The sequence below is a fragment of the Rhincodon typus genome, chromosome 7, assembly GCF_021869965.1.
Source record: "Rhincodon typus isolate 14 chromosome 7, sRhiTyp1.1, whole genome shotgun sequence".
Taxonomy (NCBI): Eukaryota; Metazoa; Chordata; class Chondrichthyes; order Orectolobiformes; family Rhincodontidae; genus Rhincodon; species Rhincodon typus.
Window position 1 is genome coordinate 60,676,866 of NC_063338.1, and position 18,017 is coordinate 60,694,882.

Genomic DNA, 18,017 nt, shown 5'->3' on the forward strand with positions numbered 1-18,017 from the left:
CAGTATACCACATCAAGCAGATGTTCACCTGCACATCTGCCAATGTGGTATACTGCATCCGCTGTACCCGGTGTGGCTTCCTCTACATCGGGGAAACCAAGCGGAGACTCGGGGACCGCTTTGCAGAACACCTACGCTCGGTTCGCAAAAAACAACTGCACCTCCCAGTCGCGAACCATTTCAACTCCCTCTCCCATTCCTCAGATGTGTCCATCCTGGGCCTCCTGCAGTTTCACAACGATGCCACCCGAAGGTTGCAGGAACAGCAACTCATATTCTGCTTGGGAACCCTGCAGCCCAATGGTATCAATGTGGATTTCACAAGTTTCAAAATCTCCCCTCCCCCTACCGCATCCCAAAACCAGTCCAGCTTGTCCCTGCCTCCCTAACCTGTTCTTCCTCCCACCTATCCCCTCCTCCCACCTCAAGCCGCACCTCCATCTCCTACCGACTAACCTCATCCCACCCCCTTGACCTGTCCGTCCTCCCTGGACTGACCAATCCCCTCCCTAACTCCCCACCTACACTCACCTTTACTGGCTCCATCCCCGCCTCTTCGACCTGTTTGTTTCCTCTCCACCTATCCTCTCCTCTATCCATCTTCTATCCGCCTCCCACTCTCTCCCTATTTATTTCAGAACCCCCTTCCCCTCCCCCTTTTCTGATGAAGGGTCTAGGCCCGAAACGTCAGCCTCTCTGCTCCTATGATGCTGCTTGGCCTGCTGTGTTCATCCAGCCCTGCACCTTGTTGTCTCTCATTTACTCTAACATCGCTCCTTTGGTCAAATATAAATGAAGAGAACCAAAGGTTTAGTGAAAATGAGGAACTGAAAGAAATTACTAAAAAATAAAAACTAAAGTTAAAAAAAAGTGTTGAAGAGATTAATAAGACTGAAAATTAATAAATCACATGGACTAGATCTACATGCCACAGTGTTAAAAGACGTCACTGTAGAGAAGATGAATGCATTGGTGGTCAACTGTCAAAATTCTGTAGATTTGGGGACAGTTCTCGCAATCTGGAGGAAGCAAAGGTGACCATGCTATTTAAGAAAGGAGAAAGAGAGAGAAAGTGGGGAATTATAGATCTATTAGCTTCATATCAGAAGCAGAGAAAAAAATGCAAGAATTTATTATTAAGGATATGATAACTGGATATTAGAAAGTAATGGTAGGATTAAGCAAAGTCAACTCCTGTTCCCTTTCAGAAATCAATGTTTGATAAACTTGTTAGAATTCAGTAAGAGTGACCCCGCACAGTCCTTGTGGAGATGAAGACCCACCTTCACATTCAGAATCCCCTCCATCGTGTTGTGTGGCACTATCACCGTGCTAAATGGACCACACTTCGAATAGATTCAGCAACTCAAGACTGGACATCTATGAAGCACTGGGGGCCATCAACAGCAGTAGAATTGTACTCCAGCACAATCTGAAACCTCATGGCCTGGCATATCCCCTATTCAGCCAACACCATCAAGCCAGGGGATCAACACTGGTTCAATGGAGAGTGCAGGAGGGCATGCCAGGAGCAACACCAGGCGTACATGAAAATTAGGAGTCAACCTGATGAAGCTACCAAACAGGACTACTTGCATGCCAAACAGCAAGTGATAGAGCTAAGCGATCCCACAGCCAATGGATTAGACCTAAGCTCTGCAATCCCGCCATAGCCAGTTATGAATGGCGGTGGACAATTAAAGAACTCCCTGGAGGAGGAGACTCCGCAAATATTCCCATCCTCAATGATGGAAGAGACCAATAGATCAGTGCAAAAGATAAGGCTGAAGCTTTCACAGCAATCTTCAGCCAGAAGTGTCAAGTGGGTGATCCATGCCAACCTCTTCCAGTGCTCCCCAGCATTACAGATACCAGTTTACAACCAATTCAATTCACTCCACGTGATATCAGGAAACAGTTGGAGATACTGGATACTGCAAAGGCCATAGACCCTGATAACATTCTGGCAATAGTACCGATGACATGTGCTCCAGAACTTGTTGTTCCAAGAGCCAATCTTTTCTAGTACGGTTACAACACTGGCATCTACCAACAATATGGAAAATTGCCCAGGTATGTCCTGTACATAAAAAATCAGAACAAATCCAACCCAGCCAATTACCACCCCATCAGTCGAGCAAAACTGGAATCAAATGGGTATTGGGAGGAAACCCTGTACTGATTGGAGTCATAACTGGAACACAGGAAGATCATTGTGGTTGTTGGAGATCAGTCTTTCATCTACAAGGCACAAGTCAGGAGTGTGACTGAATCTTCCCCACTTGGCTAGATGGATGCAGCTGTAACACTCAAGAAGCTTGACACCATCCAGGACCAAGCAGTCCGCTTGACTGGTGCCACATCCACAAACATCCACTCCCTTCATAACAGTGTGTACTATCTACAAGATGCACTGCAGAAATTCACCAAAGATCCTTAGACAGCACCTTCCACAACCACAACCATTTTCATCTGGAAGTACAAGGGTAGCAGTTACATGAGAATACCACCACCTTCAAATACCCCAAGTCCCTCACCATCCTGACTTGAAAATATATCACTGTTCCTTCACAGTCACTGGTCACTTGGTCAAAATCTTGGAATTTCCTCCCTAATAGCATTGTGGGTCAACCCACAGCAGGAGGATAGCAGTAGTTCAAGAAGACAGCTAACCACCACCTTCTGAAGGGCAACTAGGGATGGGCAATAAATACTAGCCCAGTCAGCAATGCCTACATTCCACAAATAAAGAAAAAAAAATTGAACTCCAGTATTCATGAACTGTGAGAGGTTGTGTATAGTAATTTTTAAATTGACCTGTTCAATCATGTCTGGGGTAAGTGGGACTTGAACCTGGACCTTCTGGCACAAAAGGTGGAGGCAGTACTACTGCACTATTTTGAAACCAGTGCCAGTGTGCGCTTTAATTCTTTTTCTTTTTCTTTTTGTACAGCATCTGCTTTATTTTAAGGAAAAAAAAAGAGTAGAGTCTGCTTTATAGATATTTTCTAAGCAACCTGTTCAGGGATGTTATTACATATGTCTGGAACAGGCAAGACTTGAACCCATGCCTCATATCTCAGGAGGTAGGGTCACAATCACTGCACCTCAAGAGTCACAAAGTATTTCTTAAATGGTGAGAGATTGGGAAGTGTTGATGACCATAGAGATCCATGTGTTTATGTTCATAACTTACTGAAAGCAGGCCCAGCAAGCAACTGGGAAGGCAAGCAGTACTTTGCCTTTTATTGCCAAAACGAGAGCTGATCGTACTGAAGCATATACAATTCTTGCAAGGCTTATCAGGGGAGATGCAGAAGACTGTTTTCCCTGGCTGAGGGAATTGAAACCAGGGAACAGAGTCTCAGAATGAGAGATAGGCCACTTTAAGCTGAGAGGAGGATGGAACTCTTCACCCTTCAGGGATGTGATAACCCTTTGGAATTTGCTACCCCAAAGGACATGGACGTTCAGTCTTGAATAGATTCAAGACAGAAAAAGACATTTTTAATATCTGAAAGTCTAAGGGATAGGTGGATAATGCAGGAAAATGAGATTGCGCCTGTAGGTCAGCCATGATCGAGTTAAATGGTGGATCAGGCACAAGGGGTAAAATGCTCTTATTCTGCTCTTATTCCTCTATAACTGTAATTATTTATGCTGTGTACAAATTTGTAAGAATGCCAAAACCATGTCCTGAGGGTTATGTTACACAGACACTGACCTCAAATCTCAGCAAAACTCTAAACTATCTGACTATTGTCTGGTAAATTGCTCTGGTAAATTAACTACCATTTACAACAGAAATACAACTGCAAGTTAGCATTGCAAGGCTGTAGAAAAACCAGAGGGGTATTAACAGAATAGCACATGGGGCTTTTTAGTACACAATCATGTGTTTCAAGACAAGAGATAGGTATGTCAGGGAACAAAGAAATGTTTTGATAAACTAAATAACAACCCCAGAACACCTCTGGAAAGTGAAGTGCAAACACTAGCTCAGACTTTAAACACAATTTCAGTCATGATGATTTTCGACCATATCAACGGTTTGACTGAAAGTCAACACCTATAACAAAACTATCCATCACTTGACATAAGCTGGCAATAAACATGCCATAAGGGTGCTAAAAATGCCAAGTACATAAGTTCTCATGAATGAATGTGCTCTTTTGTCACTGGTGCAAACCTATGTTTTACAGAACTGCCCACAAGATTTTTTAATACTTAATGGCTAATAGCATATGTATCAGCAAATGTTTTCTTTAAACATATATATCCTATCCTTTTATCTTCTTACTTTTGATATTATTGGGATTTTTAAGACAATGAAATGAAAGTTTGCACATTCTCCTGATAGGTGCGCAGGCTTTTACTGAGTGCTCTGGTTTCCTCCCAAAGATGTGCTAGATTGACCATGCTAAATTTTATGTGGTGTACAGGGATGTGCAGGTTAGTGGATTAGCCATGGTAAAGGTGGGGATAGGGTAGGGGCCTGGGTTTGGGTGGGATGCTTGAAGGGTTGGTGCAGGCTTGATGGGCTGAATGGCCTCTTTCTGCACTGTAGGAATTATATGATTTAACTCTTGCTCCAAATAACCTTACGCAATTGTTCCAACAGGAGGTGGACTCTGCAACTCAAACATTGTTATGCATAAAAAAAAATTCTTAAAAGCTGCTCCTTAGATCATCTGTTGGTAATGACTTTCTCATGCTCATTCTCAGCATGAAGTCAGCCCTCAACTTATTTGGGAGGCTGTAAGTTAAGATTGGTTACTGGCAACTGATTCCAATGAATTATCAAATGTATTTCTTAATGCTCAGAACAGTGTGAACTTTTCTGTAAAAAAAAACAGGAAAGCTGAGTGAGAGTCTCGGGCTGTTTCCTAGATTTGTATTCGCATCTTTTTCCCAATGAAGTAAATGTGGTCATGGTGCTCATTTGAAGAATGACCTCCTTCTACACTGTAGCATATCTGTGATTAACTCATGAGGCTCTTCTCAGTATGACATTTTCCTGCATAGAAAATCATAACTTAATCATCAGCCTTCTCCACAGAAACCTTGTGTTCTGCTCTGCCTAGTCCAAAGCCCATGTTTTGTAAAGTTCAATTCAGACCGCAGTGCTCCTCTGTAAAATTCTATATTACTTACTAGAGTAACGATAAGCTCCAGCTACTGAAAATGTCCGAAGAAAAACGATACTAAGATAAGTGAAATGGTGTCTGTGGGAAGACTGCCATGTATCTTAGCACTTCTATACTTTAGAGGTACATTCAAGGACTTAAGTATGTAAACATTAGAGGTCAACGATGCAAGCATGCTTGATGAAATTAGATTCTGCCAGGATAAAATAGAAATCTGGTTAAAAGGATTTGTATTGATGCTGTAAAATAGTCCGTACATATACAAATTTGTGTATATAAAAGAAAGTGCTGCTATCGTCAAATGCATATTTATCCATGCCTATATAATATATAATGCATCACGTACACAAACGTCAGGCATGATTGAACTGATTATCAATACTATATAATTGCACAACCAGAAGGAAGTGACAATTTTCCCTAGCCTTGAGTGATGTGGGCAAATGGACTGAAATTTGAGAACATGGCAAAAACAAAGAAAAGAGATTTTTAACTTTGAGAAGGAATGCCCGGATTTACCTCTTGAGCTTTCAATGGCTAGATGATGCCAAGGACCTTATTACCATGTATTTGCATCTCATTATTAATGTCATTTGCCTAGGCACATGGGAAGAACTAGATGCCAATTCTCAATTTAAATGTCAAAGCAACTCCCTGGTGGATGAAGCTTATCACTGTCCTCAATAGAAAAGGGAATACATTCATTCAAGTTGTCATTGTTTTTTTTTTAAAAAAAGAAAGGTTGTGACAGAGGTGTAGAGCAGTCTGCTCCAAAACTAATAAAGTAAACAACTTGTGAGGCCCTGTTTTATTTAGAAGGTTGGAACAATAGTAATCAGTCTGAGTGAGGTCAAGCTCTCATAGAATCAGGATGTTTTTTCAAGTTTTAGCCTTCAGTAGCAGTTGTGGGGTCTTGAAGCTGGATGTAAAGGCTCTTATTCCTCTCTCTGCAACAGCTAAAAGCTGAGGTACTCTTCCTGCTGCTAGAATTACATGTGAGACAATCTATTTTACTGAATTTACTTTTGCCAAGAGTATGTTCATGGGATGTTACTATTTTGGAACACTTAATTAGTTATACTATATTTTTGTTAAGCATTTCAATAGTTACATTTAAGCAAATTCTTTTATTTTTATTCATACACTATAATTAAAACGCAGACAAAATAAAATGTTTTGTTTCAAGCCTGGTAGTTCAACCAATCAAATTGCATCCAGAACACAACACCTTACTTTTACCTTTAAAATAAGAAAACGTTAGGGTCTAGCCTATCTTCTTAATATATTTTGAGGGGTTGGGTCTGGTAATAACAGTAGCATATTCTATCGCAACACCTATATAGCTGCTGGGTTACAAAGTGAATGAAAATCATTTATAAGCAATAATTAAAAAAAAAACTTTATAAAGAGTCACCACCTTTACACATTGTCTAATTCTGCCCACCTCACTCTCATCAGTGAGGGAAGGCTTATCTGCATTTTTATCACCTGTAATCAGCAATCCGCTTTATGGAGGCAGGCACACAATGTTGCTAAGGACCCAGTAAAGGTCAATATTGCAACACTGGTATTTCACAGTCAGAGTAAAGAACACCCATCCATCACTACTGCCACATGTAGATGTCAACTTAATGCAACCTGAATAGCAGGTTTAATGACCATATGAGCTGAGGTCTAGGTTTGGGTAGGGGTGGGGACAGTATAGAGACAGGACAGGTTGTTACACTCGGAGGCCAGCAACCTCCCCGCCCCCTCCCCAAACCCCTGATTTGTAGAAGTGATTTAAAGCTGGCACAGGCTTTAAATCATTTCAGATCAAAAACTATTGTGGTCCTACTTAGTCATAAGAGCTCATTGTTTTGTATTAAGTGTGTGTCACTGGGGTCAGCCAAGTGACTGAGATAGCCAGTTCCATTTTGCAAAAGACTTACTGCCAGCTGCCTTTATTCAGTTTGGGGTTGAGGACAAGCCCTCACATCTTAATTTTAAATTTGCTTAATTAGGCTTAGTCAACTCTTTCAAGGCACGTGGACAAGTCTTAACCGAATATGCAAGATTTGTACAAGAATGAAGCCTGATGCACTGAATGACTTTTTACATGCTTTATGTTCTTTTGAAGTTTGGATTTTGTTACACACTGTGGCAGCATAAATAGACTGATAATATAATCCAAAATAAAATGGGCCATGTTCAGCATATCTATAAAGAACTTTTGATAATTATAAAAGGTCATTATATTACTTCTGTCAGATCTATTTGTTAGTAGTTCATTAGGTAGTCAGTTAGTTCATGGTCAAAGCAAGCAGCTCCCGGCTAATTTCAGGCCTAATTTTCTAATTCAGGCATCAGATCATTTTACAACAGATGATTTAATACAGCCTACTATTTTCCTTTGAAACAATTATTTGAATCACAGAACTATAATTAGGACAGCGATAATTTTCAGGTTTCTGCCATTGCTCTTCCATATCATATCTATGGAGGGATAAGAGATCCTTCAATCACCATGTCAGGTTGAGTTTGAGCATCAATGTGCAACTAAGTCAGGTCATAACCTCTTACTTTAATAATCCCTAATTTAGTGTGCAAGACTATTAACTGGCATAACTATCTTGAATTCTAATTTGAAATGGTCAAAATTAAGAAATACGCAAAAGCCCACATCCAAACATACTCGAAAGAAAAGCATTGTATATATGAAATGTTTGGGGTGTTCCCTCAGAATTATCTTGATAACAAAAAAACAACTAAAAATAAATCAACAAGCACAGCTCTGAATTGAAGAACGAACAATAATGTAGCAGTGTTTACCAGTAGTTGTACTCTAATAGTTTGCATGCATTAGATTTTTGCTGGTGGCAGAATACAAAGACACTTCTTTCAGCCTCAGCCCCCTTATAACCTTATTTCCTGCTAACATCAGTTCAATCGAGGTTAACGTGTCGATGCTTTGGCTAGACTTTCTTCAATACAAAACAAAAGAGATGGAGATACAACTTCAGGTTTAGTTTTTGAAAATAACATCATGGTTACAGTGGCAGTAAATACATCTGATCAGAGTTATGTATGAAATCTCAATATTAAACAAAAATGAATTCAGGACACAGTACTCAAATTATCAACCTTAACTGTACAGCATCTTGTTAACTGGAAGACATTGTCAAGTTAAAAATGTAGTAGTGCTTCATGATTACTAAGTGTCTTAAAATATACAGAAATAAACAGCTACTTAAATATAAGAAAATAATCTAACTTTAAATGAAATCTCAGTCCTGATACCACACAAGCGATAGCTTCTACTTTGGCTACAAAGGCAACTCAGAACACAACACAATATGTACTTGATTTTCTAATTTACTTAAAACAGATCAATAAAGTCATTATGCTACATTTAAAAGCAACTATAAATTTAAGCTATACAGTTGATGTGGTTAAGTAGATTTCACCTTTCACTCTTCTGAAAAACATACTTTCAAAAGTATATATCTTGAATAAAAGCAGCAAGCTTTTTTGCAGCTGTTTAAGTTTAATAGCACATTTTGATTTTATAATATGCACAAAGAATTTTGTTCCTCATTCTTTTCAATAATTCTCAGGTAGATGATATGTTACCATTTAGTTATGTGTACTGTTCCTTCAAGAGGATCTTCCAATAGTCTGAACTGATATTACAGCTGGTCAGAGCCAGGCAAGAACCAACTTGCAAGTTACATTCCCGTGTAATATAAAATTTGACTGATACTGAATCTTGGTTAGGGTCCACAGGATTATGTGAAAAGTTACCACTCTGATTTGCTGCAGAATTTGGGTTCAAATCCAAATTCTCAGCCACAATATCTACACATTGTTCGCAACTGCAAGTACAAGAAGCAGGACATTTCCTCTGCAAATAGATAGCAAATGGTAAGAACATTAAATTACCGAGGTGTGTGTGATCCCTCAACAATCTGATCACCTGCAGCTAGATATAGCAACTGACTGCTAAAGAAACTATTAATATGAAATAAATTCATAAGTTATCCAAAATATCATCCGCAGTGTCACCAATGCATCTTAAAGATTTCTCTGCAAGTTGAAAACAGGTATTTATAAAGAAAACAAAATTCAAAAGTTTTTTTTTACTGCAGACAGTAGAAGTAAAATCATAAAGCCTTAAGAGAAGTCAGGACAAGAAGCAACAATGATTTATCTGAATGCTGCTGCCTTATCTAAATGATTTCAGCATGCAGATGGAATGCAGATTTCTCTGGCTGCATGTTCAACTGGGGTATCAGCAGCATGTGTAGTTTAGTGCAATTGCTAGATAGCAGATCTTAAACACACGCTCTTCCTCTTAAAGGGGAACATCTCTCAAGCAACTGGACCCCTACTACTTACTGTCATTGAAAGGTCTAGATGGAAGGGCAAGCACAGCAAGAGGCAATAGGGGCTTTTCAGGTGTCCTAGTGCTGCATTGGAGACATTAGTGACTTAGCCTGAAAGGAAGAAAGATGTATCGTTCCTGAATGGGTTGGAAACAGTCAACATGTATAATGAAAAGGGAGATAGCCACAGGGGTCCATTTCTGGAATTGGGCTGCAATGTGAGAAGACGTTCAATATAAGAACTTAAGAAACAGGAGCAGGAGTGGACCATCTGGCCCATCCAATCTGCTCAACCATTCAATAAGATCATAGCTGACATTTTTGTGGACAAAGAAGTTCTTCCCCCACTCAGTCTTAAATATATTCCCCCTTATTTTGAGGCTGTCCCCTAGTTATAGTTTCACCTGCCAATAGAAACAACCTCCCTGCTTCTATCTTATCTATTCCCTTCATAATTGTATACGTTTCTACAAGATCTGCCCTCTTTCTTCAAAATTCCAATGCGTATAGTCCCAGACTACTCAATTGCTCCTCATAAGGCAACTCTCTCAATTTTGGAATCAACCATAGTGACCCTCTCTGCACCCTGTCCAGAGCCAGTATATCCTTTCTCAAATAAGGAGACCAAAACTGTACACAGTACTCCACGTGTGGCCTCTCCAGCACCCTATACTTCACAAGGCCCTCAAGGTCAGTGAATATGTTTGCTGAGGACATCTCCTACATACTGTTCCCCATCTCCTGCTGCTCAATGCACCAGACATGCATTACTCACCCATGAGTAATCATAATTCAAGCCATAATTCAATTTGTCTGCTTTCAAATGCCCAAGAACTATTGCCTCAGGTTGAAGCTATACTAGTTCTCTAATGAAGGAGCAGAACCAGTTGATCTGATACCACAGCCATTACCACAGATTCTAAACTGTGCAAACTTTAGAGTTGAGCTCAGCATCACTTTCTGCACATTGCTTCTCCTCTCTTGTCGATGTACCACATTCAAGTATTGCTGCAGCCCAGAGGACAGACACATTGGGCCACACAGCCTCCAGCAGCACCATAACACTTGCTGCAACTATTGCCAGCGTTAATGAAGCAAGATTTTTCCCCCAATAGGTTAACCAACTACTCTTGACATCTTTGTCAATTGTAAAGCTTACGTGAAAATCTAAATGTTAGTAAAATTCCTTCAACAACAAACATTACTGTCACTAACTCTGCATCCCCAAAAACAAGTCAAAAGCACCTCTCCAAATGGACAGTTAACTCTTTAGTGTTACTGAGGGGGAGACCAGCATGCCACTGAGCACATGTTCATATGGGAGTGTTTAAAAGATATTAAGTGACCTGGACTACTATAGATGGTATGGTAGCTCATTCATCAAATGCACATTAGCAGCTGTTTAAATAATCTGCCTATTTTGAAAGCTCGCAGCATCCACATGTCAAGCCCACACTAGTACCCAGCCAGTCAGAGCCAATCTGAGGTTTATGCCATTAGTGGCCACAGGTGTCTGGATAATGTTTTTTTTTCAAATTCAGTCTTTCTGTAACATTGATGTGGTTTTATGCTACTCAATTTCATGACCCTAGTATTTAGATAACACAATCTCATTTGTTAAAAAAAAGAAAAATTCCTTCATGTGTTACGAACTGTAACAGTATTTGGATAATCTAGTGGTCTACTAATCTAACCATTTGTTGCAGAAAACCTCTACATTTCAGCATTCGTTGTGGTTTTGTTCCTGTTATTCTTTGAATACAGATGTTCCTTTCTAATGTACAACTCAAATTTACTTTTCACTCACTACATTCATATTCATTAATTCAACTTTTGTTGAATTAGAAAATGACAATAGTCTGATCCTAGTTTTATGTTGCTTCCTTTAACATCTCACTTTTTTCATGCAAGTGCATAATTCCATTTTAAAGGGATTTATAAGTTCCACATTAAATTAAGGTTTATGGCAAAGAATTCTGTGTGCTAATCTTTTTTTCTGGCATTCCATTTTACTTCTGTTATATCAGGTGTGTTCTCCCTTGTCTTACCAACCAATTGAAGTAATATCAATATTAAATTCATTATAACTCTTTCCATCCTTAAGTTTATCAAATCATACCTTCTCAGCCTTAAAGATCCTAACTTCTCACATCTCTCTTCATATGAAACCTGAGAAAGTATACTACACAGTTTTAACAGTTTCTATGATGAAATGCCCATTACTGCACACAATATTTCAAATGCAGCCTCAAAATTCAGAGTTTAAACATTGGTAGTGATGAGTCTATCACTTCAAAGACTCTTTTAAATTCTCTCTAAATTTAATCCCATTTAACATATATTTATGATGTAAACATTTTGACGAAAATGCAAAAATGTATATTGCATGTTCCTAAGTTTTGATTTGCCACTAATCTGCCCAAATGTGTAGCTAGCAGAAATGAGGTAAATCTCTTGTTTTATCCATTATCTCTTCTGCTCCTCCTATTTATATTAGGAAATGTTACATGCTTATATTTAATTCTGACATGAGTGTTTAGTATAGTTTAGGAATGATGGAGATCCAAGAAACTTCCCTCTAAGACACTAAGTTCATTATTGCACCAACATTGAGCTCTTATACGTACAATTGCTTATTTTTGTAATAAAAACTTGCTACCTAGTCTGTGCTGGTTTTTCTAGATTTTAGTGTAATTCAATGGTGTTAATGGAGATATGCAGGATTTATAATGGAGAATTATATCTAAATAGATAGCAGAACATCCCTAAAAAGTTTTAAGTTTTTGAAGACAGGATTGGCTGCACTCAAACCAAGTTGACTTATTATTGTTGTATACCTCTATACTAATTACAAAGTTATACTTCCTATTAGTTTTCCTATTTGATATTAACCTAAGTGGGGTTTGTGGTTGCTTTTTGTGCATTTCCTGTCTTGCCAATATCAATACATTGCCTTCTGGACTATGTGATTATGAGATGTGAAGTTGATATTGATTGTTCAGTCCAACAACTTTGCCCTGTCTTGGTAGCCGTTCTTGGACATGTCAACTGCCAAAACATATTCGCCATTCTCTGCCTCACTTTTTGCAATAATTGAACCATATGAGAAGATTTTAACTTGCTGCAAAACTCAAACATTTTTAAACTTTGTTCTAATAGAAACAATTCAAATAGTTTTTCTTTTAAGTTACAACCCATTAAATTATGTGGCAGTGTATCACAGAATTCCAAAATTACATTCTATCCCTCTCCCAGTACACTTGCACCCAAATGGAAGGGCGTGACATTTAACACCAGTTTGATTCCAGATCAAAGAGATTAAAGGATTAACCGTTTATGATATGGAGTTATGAACACAACTTTTTACCTTTATAAAGAATTAGGTATTTTACAAGATTAAAATCTATTGAACGGCAGTCTTTTTAAAAGAAATACATAGCGAAGTTTGTTATTAAGAACTCTAGTTCAGGTGTGATTCCAGAGATTTACCCATGACAAATACCAGATGACTTGTTACGGTGGGAGTTAGGGTAAAAGGATGGTGGGTAGAGCAGAAGACATGAGTCAGCACTAATTTGCCATAGGTGCTAAATTTCTGAAAAAAAAGGCCCCAGATTATCCAAGTTACTCAAAATTGCCATGGAAATAGATAGCTAGCTTTCCTTCAGAACAAAATGAAGAACGTTAATGCAAACAGAAATCATGTTATTTTGCAATTAAAACTGTAGAATTTGAACTTACCTGAACATAGTATGCCCTTGTGCCTAGCGCATGAGAAGTCATCACACTCACAGAAAGTCCCATAAATCCTTCCAAACTCACTCTCATAGCAGACACACTGGTTGCAGCTGCATTCCCCTCTGCCACTGCAGATCGGCTTTCCCTCTGCTTCACGGCAAAACGTCTGGAATACATTACTGGTTTCTCCATCCTGGCATTCACAATTGGCTCCCAGAAAGCCTGGATCACACTTACAGATCCCACACTCATAGGTTCCATTACCATTGCACTTGGAGCTGCTGGCTTGCATCCCATTTGTACAGTCACAGTTACAAATATAACCAAATGTTATACTCAGTGAATCTTTGAAGCCAACAGGCTTAATGGTGAAGCTATTTCTGGTCTGGGCTTCTGGGCAGCTCCTAGCTTCTACAGTGACGTCAAAAGACACCTGAACAGAAAGAACATTATTGAAAACAGCAATACTGTAGAAGTTCAAAGATACAACAAACTTAACATTGTTGCACATAAAAGCAATGTTCTTGGACAGTGCATCTCAAGGGGTGGACAACGTCAGTGAAAAACAAAATTGTATAGTTCGAAACTGATTGTAGCAGATTATTCACACACAGTCCAGAATACGACACAAATCTTTCCAAAGTATCTCATACATATGTTTCACTGTACTTTGCTCAAAATAAAAAAGTGCTTCCATTGAAAGGTTACGGAGATATTAATTTTGTCAATCACTACTTTTAAAAACTTAAATAACTTGCTCGAGACCACCAGGCAGACTGCGTGCCTTCACACCAGCTGCATCCTGCCAAATGTCATTTTTACTGCAGTCTCTGGATGGAGAGCTAAACTATCCACAAAAATTTGCAGGTCTTTCTTTAATCATGCAGGTCAGGATCTGATACTATTTTTTGGATTTGACAGCAATCTTAACATCAACCTGAGTGGGCAAAGCCTCCAAAGAGTTAACCTTACAAAGGCTGAAGGGAATATAAAAATTGCTATTAGCACAAGAACAGCTGGCAGCTGGATGTCCTATATTATACTTTTATATTTCACCATATATTGAGCCATCATTCTCGCTCTTGTATTATATTGACGGTTCTGTCTTATCCTTTATTCATGTGGATATAACACATTTATTCATGCTCAAGGAAGGGCAGGCAAAGCTCATTTTCCTAAAGCTTTCACAGCTGTTTCCAACATGCACTTTAACGTGGTCACTACTGTTTTTACCAAATACAATTTAGTCTAAATTTGGGAAACCGAATACTGACTTTATTTTAATCCACATCTTATATATTCAGATTATAACACATCAAAATACTATACCACAAACAGCCCTCGGCATCATTGCACTAAATCCATTCTGACATTAAATGTAGAATTTGCAACCAACCATGAATGATTTTTGATCTGCGGAAATACAACAAGCCACCGCCACATGCTGTAGTTACTCAATGCCTTTCTTATTCTATTGAATGATTGTGGGAAGAATTAAGAAAGGTCAGAAGTACTGATGTTTACCACCCATTTCCCAGGGATGAACAAGTTTTGGAATTTTACTTCTGATACTGCAGGCTGCCTTTGATCAATCTCTTACATATGCAAATTGCTGCTCTGCTTTTAACACTGCATTCCTCTCTAACGCCTTTGAGCATGTTGTTGCCTCCCACATCAGTACTCAATCAGGTTTCTTCTCCTGCTACAGTATCAAAGTAGCCAGAATCACAGTCACAAATCAATTGTTCCTAACTATGACTATAGCCTCCATGCCTTTGTGTTCTGTGCCTTGAGTTATAAAGTCCAGGATCCAAGATGTATTAGCCACTTTATCAACCTGCCCTGCTGCCTTCACTGATTTATGTACATAAACTCAGGCTGCTTAACTCCAAAATTGACTTTAGAATCTTTCCTTTATTTTATTTTACCTCTACCAAATCCTTTGCTGCATTAAATTTTATCTAATACGTGTCTGCCTATTCTATCACCATGTCTACGTCCTCTTGATGATTATTTCTCCCTTTCCGAGGCCATACACCAACAAGTTTGGTATTATCTGAAAATTTTGAAATAGTAGCATGTATACCCAAGACTAGATTTCTATTAAAGAACCTAATACTGACCATAGAGAGCCCTATTATTTACTACCCTCCTTTGCAAAAACAACCAACCATTCTCCGCCAGTCCCTGTCTCAGCTAACTTTGTCTTCATTCTGTCAACATTTTTGCTATTCCATTAGCTTTAGCTCTGCTGACAAGATCATTGTGTGACTTTTCACCAAGCATCTTTTGGAAGTCTACGCACTTCATACTTACCACACTCCAATAAATCCTCTCACTTACCTCAAAAATCACCAATCTAGTTAAATGATCTGTCCTTAAATTCATGCTGGTTTTCCTCAATTAATCTACATTTATCCAAATGACTGCTAACTTCTGCCCCCGAAATATTTCTGAAAGATTTACCACCCCTAAGGTTAACCAGACCAGTCTGTGGTTGCTGGAATTACCTGTACACACTTTTTTGAACAAGATGTGTAACATTTGCAATTCTCTAACACCATTCCTGTCTCTAAGGAGAATTACGACCAGTGCCCCTGCAATTTCCAACCCTTCAGCCCTCAGGTAATCTCATCCAATCTTTGTGACTTATATTCTTTAAGTGCAGTCAGTTTGTTAATGCCTCCTCTTTAAATCAATTTTTTAATTAGCCCAGTACTAAGTTTCCTTTCACTATTGCTTTGGCAGCATCTTCTTCCTTGCGAAGAAGAGGGGATAAGTATTCATTTAGTACCATAGACATGTCCCTCCATGCAAAATACACCTCTTTGGTCTCCAAATGATTCAAGTTCTTCATTTACTATATTTTATTTATGCCTCTAGAAGAGTTTTAACTTCCTTTTATGTTAGCCATCAGTCCCTTTTCATACTCGCGTCCATTCCCGATTTTTTCACTTTTCTTCTGAGTGTTTTCTTATTCAGCCTGGTTCCCATTTGTACAAGTAACAGAACATCTGTTATATGCACTGAAATGAAAGAAAGAACTGTGGATGCTGCAGATCTGAAACAAAAACAGAAATTGCTGGCGAAACTCAGCATGTTTGGCAGCATCTGGGAGGAGAAAGCTGAGTTAACATTTCAAGTCTGGTGACTCATCAGAACTGTTTGTTTACAATCATTTATAAATTTGAAGAAACTGTCTACAGCATTTAAATTATCAAGACTGTGCTTGCTATTTACTGTCATGTGAAAAAAACCAGAAGGTCATAATTAAAGGACTAGTGCTGCATTATTGATTTCACAACCTCTTTTTTCCACTGACAGCTTCATGTGCTTATAAACTCTGCAGTGGGACTACAAACTCAAATGTTTGCTTTAATAAAGATTGAAAGTCGTTAAGTGTAGTAAATAGGTTTTTTAAAATCGATGACTATGTTTTCTAAATAGCAAATTTATCATGGGTCTCAACGTAGGTCCTGAAATGTTCACATGGTGGATATAGAGTGGCACAGAAGGGAAATGGACAGTGGTTAGGGCATGGGTGGTCATGAATTAGCAACAAATTGGCATATGGCTATAAAGGGGCATGGGAGTGAGTGGAGTGAATGAGGGGCAACACGGTTTGTGTGGAGACTGTAATTTGGCATGAAGATAGGAGGAGGCATAGAGAATATAAGGAACCATGGAGTAACGGGGTGCATAAGATTGTGATGACAGGGTATTGGCTTAGACAGAGGGGTGAAGAGTAGAGTGTGAGTTGAAGAATGAGGGCTATTTTTTGTTTTATTCTGTTTCTAATTTCTTTAACGAAATGCTGAAGTAACAAGGCAGTCTTTCACCCCATCTATCTTCACAGACAGCAGGCTCCAAAATGTTTCCAGCATCACTCCCATTTTAATCTAGCCCCCAGAACAAGTGGAACTTCTGGAGAACTTTTACACGGTACAATGTTGCAGCACTGGGAACTTCCAAATCATCAGTCCTGACCAGGGAGAGAAAATTCAGGCCCCAATTCAGATCCAGTGAAATAAGTTTTCAGAGAGGCAGAGAGAGAGAGAGAGAGAGATGAAAAGAACATATTGCATTTCCCATCCAGGCAGCCAAACAAACTGAACAATTCTGCAAGGTATGAAAGGTAAAGCCAGAAGCAGGAATCCTTGGAGACTCTGCTTCCAGCATTTGGAGGACAGAATGCAAAGGCCAAGGGTGGAGAGATGAATGCTGCCTTACAGGATGCACTGAGCATGTGTAAAGCTAGAATTTTGTGGAATCAACAAGAAACCGTCCACAATCATTCAATATTTAGAAGAAAGGAAATGAATTGAATGTTGCAGCATTCATAAAATTTATGAAGTGGCCTTTGAGTTGAATGCACTTCAGGGGCTTAGTGAGAAGTGTTTCTGGTGCACTTTGTATCTTGAGAATTTATGCGGTCTACTAAAGCAGATCATTAACAATGGGAAAAAAATATGAAAGGGACTGAAATTTTTCAACTCCATTTGGAACTATGACATCATTTTGTTTGATTTAAATCATCTATTCATTTGAATTGAAATAACACAAAACTTTTTTTTATTACAACCATTTAATCTGATTGATTGAATAATTTTATTTTAAGCAAAACAGAATGATCTCCTGCATCCACAGTACATTGCTTTTTATCTGAAAAAAGAGAAATAGATGATGTTCAGAGTACACGGGGGAGCCTCTCGACTGCATTCGATAAGTAACACACACACACACACACACACACACACACACACCACCC

General features: G+C 38.8%; 1 protein-coding gene across 1 annotated transcript in view; it reads right to left on the reverse strand.

Moving 5' to 3' along the window:
* The window catches only part of itgb5 (integrin, beta 5), a 129,225-nt gene that overhangs the window by 64,856 nt on the left and 46,352 nt on the right, over window positions 1-18,017 (reverse strand). The window contains exon 10 of the mRNA XM_020526797.2: window positions 13,253-13,682. Within this exon, the coding sequence (XP_020382386.2) occupies window positions 13,253-13,682 (430 nt within the window). The remainder of the gene's footprint in view (window positions 1-13,252; window positions 13,683-18,017) is intronic.